The sequence below is a fragment of the Crocodylus siamensis genome, chromosome 1 (assembly GCF_052110815.1).
Source record: "Crocodylus siamensis isolate JL-2025a chromosome 1, ASM5211081v1, whole genome shotgun sequence".
Classification (NCBI taxonomy): Eukaryota; Metazoa; Chordata; order Crocodylia; family Crocodylidae; genus Crocodylus; species Crocodylus siamensis.
In genome coordinates, this window is record NC_143395.1 from 67,214,622 (window position 1) to 67,231,893 (window position 17,272).

Sequence of the window (17,272 nt, forward strand, 5' to 3'; positions counted from 1 at the left end):
CGACACCCATGAAAAAGCCAACTTGCTAAATGGGTACTTTGTGTTGGTCTTTCACCAGTCCCAAGGGACACCCCTGCCCATTACGGGGCAGGAAGGCCTGGGTGAGGGAGAATGCTGACCTTCAGAAGGAACACCTTAAGAAGCTGAATACTTTCATGTCAGCCAGCTCTGACAGCTTACATGCCAGGGTACTCAAGGAGCTGGCCAGCATTAGAGCCCAGCCCCTGGCACAGATCTTTGAGAACTCTTGGCACTCCGGTGAAGTGTTCGAAGATTGGAAGAAGGTCAATGTGGTGCCCATCTTCAAGAAAGGGAGGAAAGTGGATCTGGCAAACTACAGGCCCATCAGCATGACCTCTATCCTAGGGAAGGCCCTAGAAAAGATTATCAAAGAGACCATTCTCAACAGTCTGGCTGATGGCAAAATCCTGAGGGGTAGTCAGCATGGGTTTGTTGCAGGTAGGTCTTGTTTGACCTATCATATTTCTTTTTACGACCAGGTGACCTATCACCTGCAAAAGGGGAAGAGATTGATGACATATCTTACTTTAAAAAAGCCTTTAATCTGGTATCCCATGATCACCTCTTGGCAAAACTGGTCAACTGCGGCCTCGGCTTCTCCATGATCTGCTGGCTGGGGAATTGGCTATGTGGTCAGACCCAGAGTGTGGTGGTTGATGGAAGCTGTGGTGCCCTGTGACCAGTCGGGTCCCTCAAGGCTCTGTCCTTGGGCCTATAGTGTTCAACATTTTCACTAAGGATGTGGACATTGGCATCAGAAGCGGACTGGCCAAGTTCACTGATTACACCAAACTTTGAGATAAATTTTCCATACTAGAGGACAGGAGGCCAATCCAGGTTGACCTCAACAGGCTCAAGAAATGGGCAGACGAGATCCTGATGACATTTAACATTGAAAAAAATGCAAGGTTCTCCACCTTGGGAGGAAAAACCCACAGCATGCTTATAGGCTCAGCAGTGCTACACTGGCTAGCACTTCAAATGAAAGGGACTTGGGGGTCGTGATGAACATGAGCCACAAGATGAACATGAGCCGTCAATGTGATACTGCAGCCAGGAAAGCAAGCAAAACGCTGGCTTGCATCCATAGATGCTTCTCGAGCAAATCCCAGTACGTCATTCTCTCGTTGTACTCAGCCCTGGTGAGGCTGCAGCTCGAGTACTGCATCCAGTTTTGGGCTCCACAATTCAAAAAGGATGTGGAGAAGCTTGAGAGAGTCCTGAGGAGAGCCACACGCATGATCAGAGGTCAGGAAAACCAACCTTACGACAACAAGCTGAGAGCTATGCGACTCTTCAGCCTGGAAAAGTGCAGGCTTAGGGGTGATCTGGTGGCCACCTACAAGTTTATCAGGGGTGCTCACCCAAATCTGGGGGAACGTTTGTTCACCAGAGTGCCCCAAGGGATGATGAGATCAAATGGTCACTAACTTCTCCGTGACCATTTCAGGCTGGACATGCGGAAGATCTTTACTGTCTGTCTGAGCCCCCAAGGTCTGGAATAGACTGCCGCCAGAGGTAGGTCAAGCACCTACCTTGAATGCCTTCAAGAGACGTTTGGATGTCTATCTTGCTGGGATCCTATGACCCCTGCTGACTTCCTGTCCTTTGGGCAGGGGGCTGGACTCAATGATCTTCTGAGGTCCCTTCCAGCCCTAATGTCTATGAAATTTATGAATTGTTTTTTTAAAGAGAGAGAATTCTTTTTAATAGACCTCCTACATCAAAGTCTCATCCCTTGCTATTCTATTCTATTTCTGATAGAAATGGATATACATTCTCTCACTTGGTACATCCCTGAACCTTCAAGTATTGCACCCAATTTTCTTAAATAGCTCGCTAATGTTACTTTGTGTCATGTATACATGTACTTACAAAAATGTAACAGAACATCAGTTTAATGACATAAAACAGCAATGTTCTTATTTCATCATTCCTTGAGTGTGATTGCAAAAATAAGCTACATACCAATGAACCGCTTGGGACACCACCAGTTGACCACATTGCAGGTGCTACTTTTGGTTGCCAATTAGCTCCTCCTGTTAATTTCTTTTCTCCAGCATTCCACTGAAGGTCTCCCCTAATTAAAAATCCAATGCAGAAATGATTATACATGAAGTAATACTGAACACAGAGTGAAAACCTGCAACCACATGTATGCCAACTATGGTGGCCATCACAGAGGACACTCAGGTTGTCCTCTATTGATATGAAACTGGATGCCTTTATATCCTCTATTTTTCTCTCAATGAGAAAAATAGACAAAGGCATCTGATTTTGTATCAATAGAGGACAGAGTAGCAGAAAACTGAAATACTTCTACAATGGCCACCCTAATACCTACACAAAGTTAGTAAACGTATTAATTCCTGGCATAAGTGCATATCAAATGGCCATTTAAAAAAGGCACTCTGTACTGTCACAGTAGTTTATTTACAGCTTTCACTAAAATGATACAGCAGAATTAGCAAAATTCCATACAATGACATAATTTATAGTTATTGATAAAAGCATACAAAAAACTACACACTGCATTAATTTAGAGAACACTAAAATTGAGCATAGCATATGATGATGTACAAGAATAAAGTGAATCTAAAATAGTAGAAAAAATTAAAAACGGGGAATTTTTTTTAATTTTGTCCCTTATTATTTGTGTAAGTAGTGCCAATATATCTTCACAGTAAAGGACAGGCTACAAGTCATTAAAAAGGAGCCAAATTGTTTTTCTTCTAATTAACAACTAAATTTAAATGTTCCACTAATAAAGAGATCCATTTCTCTGTTATTTTGTCAAAGAATGAAAAAGAGCACAAATAGTAAATTTAGGTAATTTATCTCATTCTTCCCATAAGAGCATGTTCTATACAAATACGTGGTTCAACACCACCTTCCCATGACAACTGCAGATATGAGAGTTGAACTGCTGTTTCATAAGATCTCATTTGTAGATTCTTTTTCCAGAGAGTTTTCTAGGCCAAAGGTTGTTCTTTTTTCTTCTTTTTAATAAAGCAAATAAAAGAAAAACAGGGGAAGTTCAGGAAAATCTCACTACCTGCATATATGTCTGCATCCTGGAGTCTTGAATTCTTAAAATGTATACCTTGTTTTAAATATGGGGGAAGTGTTGGGTCAATAACTGTCAGCATATTTCCCAGAACATTTGTCTGGAGAACAATATAAATGTTATTTAATTATTCAAATAAACTTTTTCAGAAGAGATGAAGCATCTAAAATGCATTTCCTGGGATATCTGACAGGGATATAAGCTCTCACATTTATCCAGTAATTCCTAATTATACCGCAGTGTTCACAGTAAATAGTAGTTGCATTTCAGATCATATGAGTCTCCCTGTCATAGAATGAACCATGGGTTCAGCATCCCATAGTTTTACTCCATCAATCTTTAGTGCTTCCATTACTACTCTTTTAACAGTTTTATTGTAAAAGGATTAAATTCCAGCCAAGTCTTGTTTTACTTCAATGCTTACATTTTCGTGCATTTACTCCAGCTCAATTTTTATTTTAATTAAAAAATACATTCAAAAGGTATTTAAATGAAGATACTACCTCCAATTTCTTTTTCTGTGAAAAAAATATTTTTCTTCTTTTTGTTTCCCCCCCCCCAAAAAAAAAAAAAAATCAATACTTTGATGTTGATTAGTGGTGTTGATTTTGAGCTGAGCCATAACATTGTTAAAAAGCATCTACTATATCTACCCAAATTCAAGATGATTCTGAATTTAAGACGACTCCCAATAATGAGATTCTAGACATGGGAAATGTATTAATTTGTTATAATTTTTCAAGTTTAGAATATATTTTTGGAATTCTTAAACAATTTGAGCAATGAAAATTGTTCAGGGGCTGAGGCACATCACTTATGAGGAGAGGCTGAGGGAACTGGGTTTATTTAAATCTAAAGAAGAAAAGACTGAGGGGATTTGATAGCAGCCTTTAAACTACCTGAAAGGTGGTTCTCCAAAGAGGATGGAGCTAGACTGTTCTCAGTGGTGACAGGTGACAGAACAAGGAGCAATGGTCTCAAGTTGCAGCAAGGGAACTTTAGGTTGGATATTAGGAAAAACTCCCACTATGAGGGTGGTGAAGCACGAGAATAGGTTACCTAGAAGGGTGGTGAAATCTCCATCCTTGGAGGTTTTTAAGGTCTGTCTTGACAAAGCCCAGGGTGGAATGATTTAGTTGGGGGATGATCCTGCTTTGACCAGGGGGTTGGACTAGATGACCTCCTGAGCTAGGGACAGACATTACACAAACTGATTTAGGTGATAAGAAACTGAGTTAAACCTGTAACAGAACAGATGTTCCGTGCACATAAACCAGTTGAAAAATGGCTGAAACTGGTTTGACATAGACCTGGTTGAATGTAGCATCAGACTTAACTGATTTGCATCAAACCGGTTTATGCAATGTCTGTTCCAGACCCATTGCTAGTTTAAAGATAAACCAGACTCTCAGCACCCCAACATGCTCTCTGGGCGAGGTGGAGCTCTCTGCTCCAGAGAGCTGGACTAGCTCCTCCCCTCTGCTCCCAGGCCAGAGCTCCAGCAGAGACTTTCAGGCATAGAGCACCTGCCTGGCTTCTCCCTGCTAAGCAGGGATTGCTCCCCCCCACCCTGCTGCCTTACACAGACACCTGACCATTATGTAGCAGACCACATGTTGGCTACAGTCCATGCTGTGGGAGACGACAAAGGCAGACAGGCTTTTTGGAGATAAATCAACAGGTAGCTTAATGACCTTCCTCGGAAAAGCTCTTTAAAAAGAGCTTGAACTAATGGAGAAAGGCTTTGTTTTCTTAATGGGTTGATAAACACTGATTTAGGGGTGATAAACATTCCCTGCTGGGCTGTTCAGGATGGGGGGCATAGTAAGGGCATAATAAGAATGTCCTGCCCAGCCTGGCCACACCCCACTCAGCTCAGCACTACAGAAGGGAAGGGAGGGCTGCTTTACCACCCACCAGCTTCTAGCCAGAGCCACTGCAGGCATGTGTCTGAATTTTTTCAGTCCAGAGGGGAATGTCTTTACAGTTACATACTAGTTTATCCTAGCCAGGTTAGACCAACCTGCAAAGACTGAATCAATTTGGGCTCGGGCTTTTTGTATGTCTGTCCCTAGCCCTGATGTCCCTTCCAACCCTAATTTTCTATGATAAATTCATTGCCTCCCACCACCAGAGTGGGGCAAGAAACAGCAGCAGGGGAGTTAAGTGGCCTAACCCCAGCCCCTTACTGCCAGTTATATCTCAACAGCCTAACAGCTGTCCCACTGCCCCCTGCCTGCATGCCCCACCTGCCCCCTGCACTTGCCCTGCTAGTGCCTGCCACTAGCAGTGGTGCTTGCACCCCTGTGTCCCTCCCCAATACTACTTTACCTCTGCTGCCTCTCCCTCCTCACTTGGTCCCCCCTGCTGTCTGCTTCTTCTCAGCACTGCTTACCTTCCCCTTGCAGCTCCAAAGTCAGGGCTGAAGCTACTACTGTTGCAACAGCTGCTGCATGGCTGGAATGTAGCTGGAGCTGCAAGGGGAAGGCAGGTGATTGCAGTACACAAACGGTGGAGCGAGCAGAGGCTGTGGCTCCATCTCTGATCCTGGGCTGGGGTCAGAGTCTGAGTAAGTGCCCACTCCCCGAGTGATAAATGGGGGGTTGGGGAGGAAATCTCATCTTAGATTTGAGTAAATATGATAATAAACCTTTGGAAACCTATATGGGATTGTGACATTAATAATCCACCATCTGAGTAAAGCAAGAATGGAATAGAATTATTTATTATGGATGCATGGAACGGACTCCCTGTTAGCATGTTTTGGATCAAACGTAGTCGAGTGAGCAAGCAAACAAACAAACAAACAAACAAACAAACAAAGTCTCATCATACCCGTGTCCTAGTTGGGAAACTACTACACAGGGCACCACCAATCCCATAACGCAACCTAGATTTCATAGACATCAGGGCTGGAAGGGACCTCGGGAGATCACTGAGTCCAGCTCCCTGCCCAAAGGGCACGAAGTCAGCTGGGGTCATAGGATCCCAGCAAGATAAGCATACAATTTACTCTTGAAGGTGTTCAATGTAGGTGCTTGAACCACCTCCGCTGGCAGACTGTTCCAGACCTTGGGGGCTCGGACAGTAAAGAAATTCTTCCTTATGTCCAGCCTGAAATGGTCTTGCAGAAGTTTGTGACCGTTCGACCTAGTCATCCCTTGGGGCGCTCTGGTGAACAAACGTTCCCCCAGATCCTGGTGGTCACCCCTGATAAACTCATAGGTGGCCATCAGATCACCCCTGAGCCTACGCTTTTCCAGGCTAAAGAGTCCCGTCTCTCTCAGTCTATCATTGTAAGATCTGTTTTCCTGACCTCTGATCATGCGCGTGGCTCTCCTCTAGACTCTCTCAAGCTTCTCCACATCCTTTTTGAATTGTGGAGCCCAAAACTGGACGCAGTACTCCAGCTGCGGCCTCACCAAGGCCGAGTACAAGGGGAGAATGACGTCCCGGGATTTGCTCGAGAAGCATGTATGGATGCAAGCCAGCATTTTGGTTGCTTTACTAGCCGCAGCATCGCATTGGAGGCTCATGTTCATCTTGTGGTCAATGATGACCCCCAAATCTCTTTCTTCTGTAGTGCTATCCAACGTAGCACTGCTGAGCCTATAAGGATGCTGCAGGTTTTTCCTCCCAAGGTGGAGAACCTTGCATTTTTCATTGTTAAACACCATCAGGTTCTCGTCTGCCCATTTGCTGAGCTTGTCCAGGTCCTGGATCACCTGCCTATCTTCTGGCGTGGATGCTTTGCCCCAAAGTTTGGTGTCATCAGCGAACTTGGCCAGTCCTCTCCTGACTCCAATGTCCACATCATTAATGAAGATGTTGAACAGTATGGGTCCAAGGACAGAGCCTTGAGGGACCCCACTGGTCACAGGCCACCACGATGAATGACTGCCATCAATTACAACCCTCTGGGTCCGACCACGGAGCCAATTTCCCAGCCAGCGGATTGTGGCGGAGCAGTTTGGCCAAGAGGTGATCATGGGATACCAGATCAAGCTCTTCTCCCTCGTCCAGGTGATAGGTCACCCGGTCATAGAAGGAAATGAGATTGGTCAAACAAGACCTACCCGCAACAAACCCGTGCTGGCTATCCCTTAGAATGTTAGCCTGGGCCAGTCCATCAAGGATGGCCTCCTTAATAAACTTTTCTAAGATCTTCCCCAGGACAGAAGTCAGGCTAATGGGCCTGTAGTTAGCCGGATCCACTCTCCTCCCTTTCTTGAAGATCAGCACCACATTGGCCTTCTTCCAGTCTTCGGGCACTACACCAGAGCGCCAGGAGTTTTCAAAGATCTGTGCCAGGGGCTGGGCTATGACGCTCGCCAGCTCCTTGAATACGCTGGGGTGCAGATTGTCAGGGCCGGCTGACTTGAAGGTATCCAGCTTCTCAAGATGTTCTTTCACGAGGTCAGCATTGATGGAGGGTAGGGGATCTCCCCCACCCGGACCTCCCTGTCCCATAGCGGGCATGGGCGTCCCATGGGACTGATGAAAGACTGACGCAAAGTACCTATTTAATAGGTTGGCTTTTTCCTGGGCATCAGTTGTCAGTTGCCCCATCTGGTTTAGCAGGGGTCCAACATTGCCCTTGCTTTTCCTCCGGCTCACCGCGTATCTGAAAAAGGACTTTGTTGTCCTTGATGCTTGAAGCTAGTTGGAGTTCAGTTGCAGCCTTGGCTTTCCTGGTTTGCCCCCTGCAAGACCGGACCAGCGCAGAATAATCCTCCTTGGAGGTGAATCCCGTCCTCCATCCTTTGTAGGCTTTCCTTTTTAGCCGTAGGAGGTCTGCTAGGTCCCTGGAGAGCCAGGAGGGCTGCTGTGCCTTCTTGCTGCCTTTCCTCTGTGTTGGAATAGATTTAGCTTGTGCATTGAGGATCGCTTCCTTGAGAAGCAACCACTCTTCTCGAACTCCCATCTCCCTGGGATCATGGTCCCTGAGGGCCTGACCGACAAGCCTCCTGAGCTTGTCAAAGTCGGCTTTTCTGAAGTCAAGGACTTCTGTGTTGCTGACTGACTTGCCAGCTTTACAGCGGATGGTGAAGGTGATCAGCTCTTGGTTGCTGTCACCCAGCTTCCCATCGATCACTGGGGACGACCTAATCGGCGACCTCGTAGCCAGTACCAGGTCGAGCAGCGCTTTGCCTCTTGTTGGCCCACAGACTTCTTGAGTCAGGTAGAGGTCATCCACACACGAGAGAAAGCTTTGCGACCGCTTATTGTAGATATAGGTAGTACACAGTTTCTCAGCTTATGGTATGAAGCTTCCACTACTGGAAATTTCTTCAGAAAGGTGAAACAAGAGAGAGAGACTGGTCTGTTTTTCCTGATAACTGAAAATGAGGAACGTTATATCTATAAAAATATATTTGTAAAAAAAGAATGTTGTCCATTCTCTTGGTTACTGTTACTAGCAGCTGTCCTGCATCATTGTGAAGGTGCTTTCCTTAGCACAAAAAAGAGTGAAATAGTGTTAAAGTTCAAGGAAAACAACCAAAACACAAACTAGTAGTTTGTGCTCATTTTTTTTTTTTTTTACTGTTTAGGGATGTTACCTGCTTTCCAGCTCTACCACTCCAGAGAATAGATACAGCTCAAAAGGCAACAATTATATTGTTTCCTCTTCAAATCTAAGCCTTATTTTATGGTACTGGGGAGACAGAATCCCTTGGAAACTTTGGATGAAACCCTAACTCTTCTATGCGAGTTTGAGCTTTGATTCAAAGGGCCAGAATGTTGACCCTTTTGTCAGTAAAATTAGGACAGACTGTTTTGAAACATAAATCTGAAAAAATCCAAAGCATCCAAGACAGACATTCAAGAAGAAAAAGGCAAACGGTGAGTTAATGGTCAGGCTAATTAGTTTTGTTCTTCCTCCTCAAAAAAGGAAAATGCCTGGAACAGCAGTCAGCAACATTTTTGGTCCAAGGGCCAAACACTCGCAACCTCTATTTGGAAGATGCTGGCATACCTGGGGGGAATGGCAGGGGAGCACTACGGGCCAGATCGTTGTTGTGGAAGCACAGGCCAGGCCCTTTCCCCACTATCTAACTGGAAGCTCATGTGCACCTGCCACCAGCAACAGGCCGGGCTGGGGCTCTGTGGACCCGAGTGCTGTTGCTTGCAGCATTCCTGCCACCTGCTGCAAGCAGCCCAAGTTCCATGGTGGCCAGTAGGGGACTGCCCAGAGCTTGGTCTGCTTGTGGCCCACAGAGTCAGCTCTTTACTAGTAGCAGGTGCACAAGTGCCTCAGGGCAGACAATGGGGAAGGGGCTGGAGCTGTGGTTTCATTGCCACAACAAGGATCAGGGACCTTGCTGCTCCCCAACCATCCACCCTGAGGCACGTGTGCGCTACCAACGAGCTAGGACAGGACTTAGTGGATCCTGGTGTAGCTGCTTGCAGCCTACCAGCTGCCTGCCACAGCCAGCCCAGGCTCTGGGCAGGCCCCTGGCACCCACCACGGAGCCCAGGCTGCTCATAGCAGATGGCAGGGGGTGGGACTTCAAGTCCCAATATGGCAACTACAGAGCAGGGCAACAAAGGTCAAAGGGCAGGGCTACCCACGTGGCCCTTGACAGCTCACCAGAACTGGTTAAGCAACCTTCTAGCCAAAATAATTGCCTGCCCCTGACCTAACTTATTTCCAAATACCTCGTCAGTGTCATGGTTTTTATCATCGGCCTGATGAAGAATATCTTGCATTAGAGAGCTTGTCTAATTCTAAACCAACTGCACAGCTGGTCCAATGAAAAATATCATCGTACGAACATTTTGCCTTTTGCATGGTTTTATAAAGTTATTTTCTTGTTTCTTCAACAGATGCCTCTTACATGACAGGGACAGATCCAGGGAGGTTACAGTGGTGCAGTGCCCCTCCCCACACTTTTGATTCTTGCTTCACCCAAACTTCAAAATTAACTGCTTGGGAGAGGCAGTTGAATTTCTATTCTGGCCACACTAACAGAAGTCAATTGACTTCATGGCTGAATATCATCATCTCTGATTCCTGCCAATCTCTTTCTACTCCACAAGTGTTAAAAACCCCATCTCCTTTTTAAGGGTCTGGATGTTTCACTATTCAAAGTTTCCTTTTTTCTGCAATTTTGATGTTTATAAGCCATTCCTGGTAATGCATCTTGTCTGTTTCACAGCCCTACACAATGTTTTCAATCATTCCATTTCTTTTTGCTTTGCTCAAACTCAAACTGAATAATATAGCCTTAGCCACCTACCACATTAGTAAATAAAGCTTCCAGTTTCTCTAATTGGAAACAAATGTGCTATAGTATATTCAGCGCACCACACAATGTGCACCCTCTTTTCAAATCTTAGGCCTATGTGAATGTATGAGACAACTGATTTACTGCGCAAGTGAAAATAACTCAAGTTTGACTGTACACAAAATGCAAAATGGACCAAAGGAATTCTCTTATCTTCCAGATTTGGAATTTTTGGTGTTATTTGAAAGAGTAGAAAGAGAAAACCAAGCCAACTCATTAAAAACTTACTTTTTTGAAGTCGTACCAGAAATTCCAAGATCTAAAAATTAAGGAAATAGAAAGTCACTTTTTTGTAATATTAAGTAAAAGCAGTCTCCAAATGTTTCTAACAACATAAATCTGTGCAACGGCAAAATTGGTCCAACAGCACAGTCTTAGGAATAGTTTTCTTTGATATGCCATCTCAGTGAGAAAAGTGAGCTTGACTACAGAAATATCACACCTTTATGCAAATACGCTTCTTAATAAACTTAGAACATGATGCACACACACACAGATGACTGAAGTGCCAGTACCTCATGGTTTCCTCAGAAAAGTAGAATAAAGTGTTATAAAAAGGAAGGTAAGAAGAATTACTTTTTATGCATGTTATAAAATACGACTTAAAAATCAGAACATAAATTTCAAAAATAAGGTGTGGGTTAACAAAGTAAGTAGGTTAACAGTACTATTTTTTCAAGTAAAATCTTTTCAGTTTGCTTGTATTCTAGACCATTACTTATGGGCACTCAAAAGGCTCTATTCTTTCAGCAATGAAAATAAAAGAGTTAAAAAAAATTGCAACCATTTCAACGATTTGAGTTCTAAAGAGCAGATTTTTTCCTTACATGTCAAAATTCTTGCGACTCAAATTCTGCACTACACTTGGATGACTTGAATTTGACTAACAGGGCTGTTTTCAATTTTACATATAGAAAAATTCCAGCTCATCTCAGTCAGGAAATTGTTTTCCAAGTTGACAGAAAAAAAGGTGTCTACTTGTAACAGGATTATGTTTTATGTGATGCCAGCTGCAGATACATTACAGTGATATGCTATAGTCATTCTTCAGACCAGAAAAATGGCAGAGTGGTTTGATGGTTGATGCCAGAGAGGGTATGATGGGATGGATCACCATAGATATGCCCTATTCATATACTCTTCCTCTAAAGCATACTACTAATTTGAGACAGGATACTGGACAAAACAGACCACTGGTCTGATCCAGTATAGTGTTTATAGTCTCAGAACACTATAATGATATTGTCTTACCATAGGTTTTTAAGTGTCTATTTTGCCAAGCTCTCATCTTACTCCCTGCTGTTTTTCTCCCCAGTATCTGTCCCAACATACGCTCTGCAAACCAAATAATGCCCCAGATTTTGCAATAAGCATCCAGATGAACTTGCAAAAAAACATGTGCTGCATTAGGTGTGTATGGGGGGAAAGAAAGCCATGTTTCAGCTTTCACTGAACAAGGCAGAATTTAATTGTTTCCTCGCTAAACCTGAATAAAGGGCTCTTATTACATCTATCCACATAACAGGTCTGCTATTATGGCCATCATTTATACCATCCTACACATCTCTAGAACTGCAAGTTACATTTTTACACATTTATGAATCAGTCCTTTAAGAACTAAAGGAAGTTACCTTTTATTTCAAGATGCACATTTTTGTTGCCCTCTCCCCTGAAAAATATGGCTAAAAACAAATAGCTTAATCCTACAGGAGTTTAATATGAAGGATAATCAACACTGCAAGAAATCAAAAACAACTGCACTACTTACTGCCTACTAAACTTGCAAGAGATGAATCAAGATCACTTCCAAGGCCTTTGGTTGCTGCTGAAGAGGGGGAAGGTGCTGCAGCAGTAGCTGCTATGGACTGACCAGAGGGAACCATAGTTGGCATAAGAAGATCGCCTAAACCATCGAACACTGGAATTTAAAGAGGCAGTATTTTACTGCATTGATCTTTAAAAATAGTCAGAAAAATTAAAAACCATTACCTTGAGTGGTCATCATAGCACAGACAGTCACTACACAGGTATTGCCAATGCATAATTTGCAATTAGAGTAATGCCAACAAAGGCATGCATGTTTTATTTTTTAAAACAGTGAAATATAAAAGTAATCCTGAACTAGAAATACACCAAAAAGAACCAGGACAAGGAAATCCATGCCCACCTGGTCAAATAAATGCATAAACTGAAAAGTTGAATCTATAGAGACATTAAAAAAAAAACAAAGCCAAACACTCCCTCCCCCTCTCCCCCCCAAAAAGAAAACTAAATGAAAAAACCCCACATTGTTCCTAAAGAAAGTCTTCTTCGAAAAAAAATGATGTTACAAAAAAGTTAGATTCAAATAATAAATTTGGGAAGACACTAGTTTTAAGGATTACAAAAAGCCTAACTATCTTAACAGTAAAGTTGGAATTGTTGCTGCAAAGTTATCGGGTAACTAAGATTTGAAATTATTTTGGTTCTGAGATTTCCCTCACCAGATGTAAATACTAGGTGCATACTTCTAAGGAAGCCTGCTGGTGTTCACTGACTAAGCTACCTTAAGCAGTAGTTACTAGCTGCCCAACCAACTTTTTTCTCCTGGCCCAGGTGCATCCCTGAGGCCATCTGCCATGGTATCATGGACCCTGTTTGGAACAACTAGCTTAAAGAATTAGAAGAATCCCTCACTGGAACTCCATATTCACATTTACAGGTCAAGCCTCTCCTGCTCTGCTGTTCTCTCCCAGAATAAGTTTTACAGATCACAATTCAAATTACTTCATTTGCCTTATCCCTAGTTCTTTTAGCCTGCAGTGGTAGAATCAATCCAATATTCTGATCTATATTTGATTAGTGCCAACATTAATTCAAAATGGGCAAGGATGGCATATGCGCATTGGCAAGCAACCAAATAATCAAGCAGCAGTACTACTTATTTTTATCTTTCAGTTATTTAGTGGCAGAACTCACCAATTGTAAATGTGTAGCAAGGACCCAGCATGGAAAGTATAGAAGAATGAAAAAGATACAAACAAAATGATAGCAGTGATGAAAGGTTAAAGCTTTGTCAAGCAAAGAACACTCCTTGGACTCAATTTTGCATAATTTCAGGTGCCATGCAAGCTTAAGAACAGCTTCAGCAACAGCAGCAAGACCACAGATCTAAATATAGGCTATTATTTACAAAGTGTGCATTTTCCTTTTGATAATGCCTAACAATCATGCAGAAAAAGCACATGAAAAGAGATGATGTGCACAGTTAAATTTGCTGATCTATTTCTGATCTGAAAACAGAAAATAATGGATACAGAGAGTTCCTAGAGCTATCACTGCTGGTAAGTGCCCACTGTACTAATCCTTGTATTTATCTTTCAATGGAAGGTAAGATAAGGGTATCAATCTTTCTTGATATTTTTGTATAAACTTCACATGAAGCAGAACTGTCATTTACTTTTGATGGCGAGTATACACGTTTATTATGAATATGTACAAGTAAAAAACTAACCCACCCCCCAAACACACAACTTTACCTGATGCATCAAATGAGCTGCCAGCAGTTGAAGTTGAAGATGATGTTCCAAAAGCTGCATCAAAGTTGGGCTGTAATAAGTTTGTTTGAGCTGGAGTAACTGGAGATGGTGATGGAGAGGGAGCAATGAAAGAACCTCCAAAACCTTAAGACAGACACAGAAAGGTAAAAAAATATACAATAGGTACAAAATAAAAGCCTCGACAAGATGAAGCTTTAAAAGCCAAGTGTAATATTTACCTTATACTTTGATATTAGATCATTATTAACCGAGTTTAAATTTCATAAGTTCAGTTGTTAAAGTTGTTGCAGGAGTCATAATGTACACTAAAAACTTTTTAAAAATCATTTTACCTACAGAGTTAAAAATTAGGCCACTTCTGGGTAAGGCACAGCAGTTTAAAACACTGAACACTTTCAGCATACCATGTACAGCAGGCAGTTAATTATACCAATACCTCAGAAGGGAAGTTTGTAGGTAGGCGGAAAACAATTACTGGAATTTGTTCAGGGCACAGAGACCACCTCTAAATGAAACAATTGTTCAAAGCTACAAGCAGTCAGGAGCTCCATAAGCGGTCTTACCTTCCAGTGGGTCATAAGAACAAATCTGAACCATCTACCAACTGAACAACTATCCCAAAGCAATACTTGCAAGAGCACTTGCATTTCCTTTGGAAGTCTTCCAAATTCTCACCTGGACTGACCCTCAGTTTTACGGTGCTATCTGAAATGCACTTACCTTTAAGTTTCTGGGCTTTGAAAGTCTCATTTATTTTAGATTTTGAAATGGCCTATGAAATTAATATGGATGTGTCAGTCCAGAGCTCAGACCCTGATTGTGTCAGCTGAGCATACCTCTTCCAACACATTCAAGACCGTCAATTCTGTAAGATTATCCAGTTCCACATACTGTTCAAGTTTCCCTCGTGTGCATGCACATACACAACACTGGGTAAACTAGACAGAGGAAACAAAATTCAATAAAGCCTACCCTCCCTCCTGAGCTTAGAATTTTTCATGAGTAGAAAGAACAATCCTTTATCTCTATGCCAAGAGTACAGCCAAATGAAGCATGACCTATATAACATTTAGTGTGCATAATTATCTTAAATATGTCTAAAATTCTTTGCAGAGAAATAACTACACCTGTACCTAGGTTTACTCATGAAGGGCAAGTCTCCTAACACTATAATGGCACGAGAATTGGACAGTTTAGAATTAGATTATGCATACATCTGCCACTATTTGAGGGAAATAAATGCTTTAACAATATGCTGTCGTGGTTTATAGATTCTTTGCATCTGCCAAATTCATTCAAGGTTACTGGTAGCCATTTTGGATTAATAATAGATAAGCACTGGAAGCAGGAAAAGAAAAAACCCACTCAGTTAACTCACTAAACAAGAACATAGACATATTCGCATGGCTTGATGCTGGCAGGCATCTTAAATTGGATGAATTCATTACTTGAGCCTCACACCCAAACTGGACTTGTTTTCTACTCCTCCTTTAGACATTGGGGTCTTTATTCAATATAAATGGTCACACCAACTAACTATTACTTATCCTCCCTCACATTAGATCACATTTTTAAAGAACAGTAGTATTGTTTCCCCAACATGAACATGAAAGTTGAGAAAACTCTAGTAACCAATTAGTGTAAAATATCCATAAAAATTCCTTTTTGTTCCTAGTTAGAACAACTTAGTTCTTTAAAAAATATAGTTTAGAAGATTGCTTTCAGCTCGAGAACATGAAATTGTCATTTCACATTTTGTAAAAAATTCTCACCACATGAACTCTATAGTCAGTTAAAGATGAAGATATTCCCTTCAGTTCTGCATACTTTCTGGGTCAGAGGGCTAGTCCCCTGCTACTGCCAGCAACCACATCAAACTGATCATACCCCACCCAGAAGTTGTTACTTTCTGCCCCACAGAACTCACTGCTCCGATGGTTCAGAAGGTTGTCATTTCCAGCCCCCACTTAGTCGTGACCAGTTTATCAACCAAGTTCCCATTCCTTAATTAACCTTACTACAAAAGAACTACTGTCATATTAAAGAAACCCCTAGCCATAAACCAAAAAAACCCCCAACAACCAGACAGAAACTTAGGAGTCGAGGTCCACCTTTGCTGAAATGTTTCCAATCAATCACGATGCTTTAGTTTCTGCAGAATATATTCTATGTCAAACTACTGCCTGGTAACTATATTCTCTTTAAAACTATCCAAAGTGCTCAAATTCATGAAAATTCTTGGCACATGAAACGAGCTTTTCATACATTTTATATAAAACACTTTTCCTACTTAGCACCAGATCCAGGTCGGGAATGAGCAGTACCCCCTGTTTCTCTGCCACTGCTTCCATCCCTGCCTGAGCTGAGGCAGGGCCTTGCCCTGGGATGCCATGATAGCATCCACCCCCAACCTCAGTGCCCTGGGTGGTAGCCCTTGCTGCCCACCCTTAGGCAGGCTCTGGCTGCAGGTCATGCTGGCAGAGCTGGTGGTGGCAGGGCACTGGGGTGCAGGTCACACTGGCAGGGCTGTGGCTTGGGAGGAGCAACAGCATAGGGCTGCTCAGTGTCACAAAGCAGGGAGGGGTGGTGGGTGGGACACAGCTGCAGGTGGACCTGTGTCCTAGTGAGCTAAGGGGACAGTGGAAGCTCTGATTTTCCATGATAAAACCAAAATCAAACAGCAAAATATATAGATATTTAGAATTTACTTTATTATAATGATTAAAAGGCACTGGTAGGCTTCCAAATTGCTTTAAAGTTGTAAATATGACAATAAAACATTGTGGTCAACTGATAATTATAAAATGAAAGGCCACTATATATAATCATGAAAAAAATGCAGATTTGGGTTTTTTGTTTTTAAAATCAGAGAATATTGGATTTTTTAAACGAGAGAAAACCAGGATTCCTGCTAATGATGTTGAGAACCTTTAGGGTACAGCCCCTCAGTTCATAAATCCTTATCTTTTCAGGGATCTAAAAGACATCACTCTGAAAGGTATTTGGGTTCTACTATATAAATCATATTTACAGTGCTTTACACATGTCCTAAATTTTGTCTAATTAGAAGAATTTAACAAATGTTTGGTACCCACTGGTAAGAATCTCTCTCTATGGCTACTTCCAGGTGTTCAGTTTCTACTGGAAGAACTGCCGTTCTCCTACTAGAAAACAAATGTTTGAAATATTCAAAGTTTTTCTCCTAGAGAAAAAAAAACCTGACTACTCCAGGAGAAAAATAAGCCAGGAACAATTAGGGTAAAAATCACTCCTGGGATATTTTCTCTTGAGAAACCTAATCTCTGTGTACTTTCCCCTGGCTTAACTCCTCTGGGGGGGCACCTCTGGAAAAATAG

The 17,272-nt window shown here is 42.3% G+C and overlaps 1 protein-coding gene across 6 annotated transcripts in view; it reads right to left on the reverse strand.

The window, feature by feature from the left end:
* Positions 1-17,272, reverse strand: part of SNAP91 (synaptosome associated protein 91) — a 140,929-nt gene that overhangs the window by 28,233 nt on the left and 95,424 nt on the right. For 5 of the 6 annotated variants that reach the window (XM_090035808.1, XM_090035840.1, XM_090035859.1 and 2 more), the window contains 4 exons: positions 13,896-14,039; positions 12,146-12,295; positions 10,606-10,636; positions 1,990-2,101 (listed from right to left, as the gene is read on the reverse strand). In XM_090035808.1, the coding sequence (XP_089891934.1) occupies positions 1,990-2,101; positions 10,606-10,636; positions 12,146-12,295; positions 13,896-14,039 (437 nt within the window). The remainder of the gene's footprint in view (positions 1-1,989; positions 2,102-10,605; positions 10,637-12,145; positions 12,296-13,895; positions 14,040-17,272) is intronic. The other variant, XM_090035850.1, reaches the window with a different exon arrangement.